General features: G+C 38.2%; 1 protein-coding gene across 1 annotated transcript; it reads left to right on the top strand.

Moving 5' to 3' along the window:
- Positions 1-297: 297 nt before the first annotated feature.
- Positions 298-966, top strand: defbl1 (defensin, beta-like 1). The gene is made up of 3 exons (XM_045692739.2): positions 298-452; positions 644-764; positions 870-966. The coding sequence occupies exons 1-3, from the start codon at positions 398-400 to the stop codon at positions 892-894; spliced, it is 201 nt and encodes a 66-aa protein (XP_045548695.1). The 5' UTR covers positions 298-397; the 3' UTR covers positions 895-966.
- The last annotated feature ends 2,174 nt before the right edge of the window (positions 967-3,140 follow it).

The following is a 3,140-nucleotide window of genomic DNA, read 5'->3' as shown; positions in this document are numbered from 1 at the left end:
TTTTATATAAACAACATACATTGAAGTTGCGTGTGATTTCAGGGTAACATTGCTGCCTCTCACAGAGAGAAAAACATTCCCTGGAAATTGTTAACATACGGACTATTGCATGAGTTTTAGATCAGGTGAAAACAATTTTTGCTCTCGAGCTCCTGTCCTGTGATGCTACTGCATCATGAGTAGCCTACTCTTTGCAGGGAAGCAGTTTTACTAAATGTGATTAGGAACAGTATGTCTATTCAGACATCCACATAATTCCATCCTGAGCTTTTCTCACAGTGACCATAGTGTTCCTTATTAAAGTCACTCCTCCCTCAAGACCAACATACAAAACACGACTAAAGTTCAGTTCTGTGTTAAAGACGGAGTAGTAACATAATCATCTTCAGCAGCTAGAATGTCTTGTCAACGTGTGCTCATCTTGGTGCTCCTGGTTTTCCTATCACTTAATAGTAAGTCTGGATTCAATTTGTGTTTACATGCCTAATGAAAATAGCACTTCTAAATTAAATGGTGATATGAATGCATTGGCATTCAATAATTACATCTAAGTTGCATGTAATACAGTATATGCAGTATGTTTTTCTTAAGTTTCTATTGTTTTATTGATTCCAATTTGTACTCCTTTTGGTTCTAACTATAGTTGTGCAGAATGAGGCTGCATCATTTCCCTTCTCTTGCCCCACCCTGAGTGGAGTCTGTCGAAAAGTTTGCCTACCAACAGAGATGTTCTTTGGACCACTCGGCTGTGGAAAGGGATTCTTGTAAGTTTATATTTCAACAGTTCCACATCAAGTAAATGTACTACATAATGGGACACACTTTCCTTTGGAACATGTGGATTTACTAATCCATTATTTTATTTTCAGGTGCTGTGTTTCTCATTTCTTATGACAACTGAATAGTTCCTAGATCAGTTCTGATCATGAACAAATGGGGCATATGTGAATAAAGACATCACCACCACCACAGTTTATGGTATTTTCTTCTTATGTCCCTCCACCTGATATTGGAATTCTGTGGACTGCCTTCCATGACTTAACTGTGTATCTAACTACCTGTATATTTATTTGTTGCACTTTTCCATTTCTAACACATTCAACTGCAGGGGTTAATGTAATCAAATTGGCAGTACTGAGTAAAAAAATATATATATTTCATTGCAAGAATCAAATTGTAGAAAAGCAGCTTAGATGGTGGGGTGATAATACACTGGGAAAACAATGCAATAATTGTATGTATTAGTGTTCTCCTGTGAGGAGTGGAGGTAAAAAAATCGTATGTTACATTATGGTGGAATTATGTTATTCACCACTCTTGTTTGGAAGAATTTATCAAACTTAAAAAAGGGCAATCTTGGATTGCTACATCCATTCTTTCACTATTAATTTCATGATACAGCCCCTAGTGAAAGTCTATACATCCCTTGCACAGCTTTCACATGGGGTATTTAAGCAGCTATCTGGCAGGTTTATGTAGATCTCCTAGAATAAGAGGTGTGTGTGGCTGCAAGTTTGGCTGCATCTAGCCCACAAATCAAATTGCATTTGTAACATGTGCCGAATACAACGTGTACACCTTACCGTGAAATGCTTACATACAAGCCCTTAACCAACAATGCAGTTCAAGACATAGAGTTAAGAAAATATTTAATAAATATAGTAAAAGTAAAAAAATATAATAATAAGTAAGACAAGAAAATTACATAACAATAACATGGCTATGTACAGGACCAGGTTTATGCTCACTCTCTGGTGAGGTAGCCTTTCTGGGCTTTTGTTACTGCAATATTATTTTTCAATATCTCTTGTACAACGTTCCTGCAGGATTTGTGACTTTTTGCTCTTTGGTGCAATAAATAAATAAATAAATAAAAAAACAATAAACTTAAAGTCGTCCTCCAGAGATTATTGAACATTTCCTGTTAAGCGATATCCCAAGTATAAATACATCAGTGCTTTTTTTTACTAAAAAGTAAAAATATATGTTTTGCACAAATTAGTGTTTTTTAGACTGCAAACTTCAAGGAGTAGGGCATTCAAGGAGTTGGTCTGATGGTGCCCGCTGATGTCATCGGCCTCCCCCCTTGCTTGAGGAACAAACCTCCCCCACTTGTGCCATAATGTAAGGAGGCAACTGGACCACCTATTGAGATGTGCCTTTTATTAAATAAATCAGGTCATAAATTAGGTGGAAAAGCGACTGGAGTAGGACTTTAAACTCCTGGTGCCTCGAATCCCTTCTTCCACTCCACCAACACCTTCTAGTTGCCAGTGCCATGTGTTTTAAGGTTGAAGCCCTAGGTCTCTTATAGGTTTTCATGGCCCCTTTAGGTTTGAATCCCGATGTAACTGATGGTAGCCTACTGCTGGTCTGGAGGCTGCTACAGCCTATTACATGTTTCCAGCACTGGGGGGTGGTTCAAGTACCTAATGCAGAGGGGCTGTCCCATAGCCAGTTAGATAGCATATAGGGTTCATAACCCTAAACCAGCGAGCTAATTCCCCACCCTTACACTTACAACATTACTCACCTGTCTAAATTCTCCCAGTGGTTCTGATGAGCGTGAACTTGCAAGATAGTTAAGCCTTTACATTTAGCAAGGCCTAGGCATAGGCTACAACATGACATTTTATCAAAATACTTGCCAGCAATGACCTCATATTCTACCTCAAGTCAACTCATGCATGGGCTGACCCTTGAATCAAATCAAATTTTATTTGTCACATGCGCTGAATACAACAGGTGTAGACCTTACAGTCAAATGCTTACTTACCAAGCCTTTAACCAAGAATAGCGGTTTTAAGAAAAAAAGTGTTAAGAAAGTCTTTACTAAAATAAAAGTTAAAACAATTTAAAAAATAATATTAATAATGATTAAGGAGCATCAATAAAATAACAGTAGGTAAGCTATATACAGGGAGTACCGGTACAGAGCCAATGTGTGGGGGCACAGGTTAGTCAAGGTAATTCAGGTAATATGTAGATGTAGGTAGAGGTAAAGTGATTATGCATGGGCAATAAACAGAGAGTAGGAGCAGCGTAAAAATGGGGGGTGGGGTGGGGACAATTCAGATAGTCTGGGTAGCCCTTTGATTAGCTGTTCATGAGTCTTATGGCTTGGGGGTAGAAGCTGTTAA

This window comes from Salmo salar, chromosome 13 (assembly GCF_965601325.2).
Source record: "Salmo salar chromosome 13, fSalSal1, whole genome shotgun sequence".
Classification (NCBI taxonomy): domain Eukaryota; kingdom Metazoa; phylum Chordata; class Actinopteri; order Salmoniformes; family Salmonidae; genus Salmo; species Salmo salar.
The sequence above is the reverse complement of the archived record's forward strand: the minus strand, read 5'-3'. Positions and strand labels throughout refer to the sequence as shown.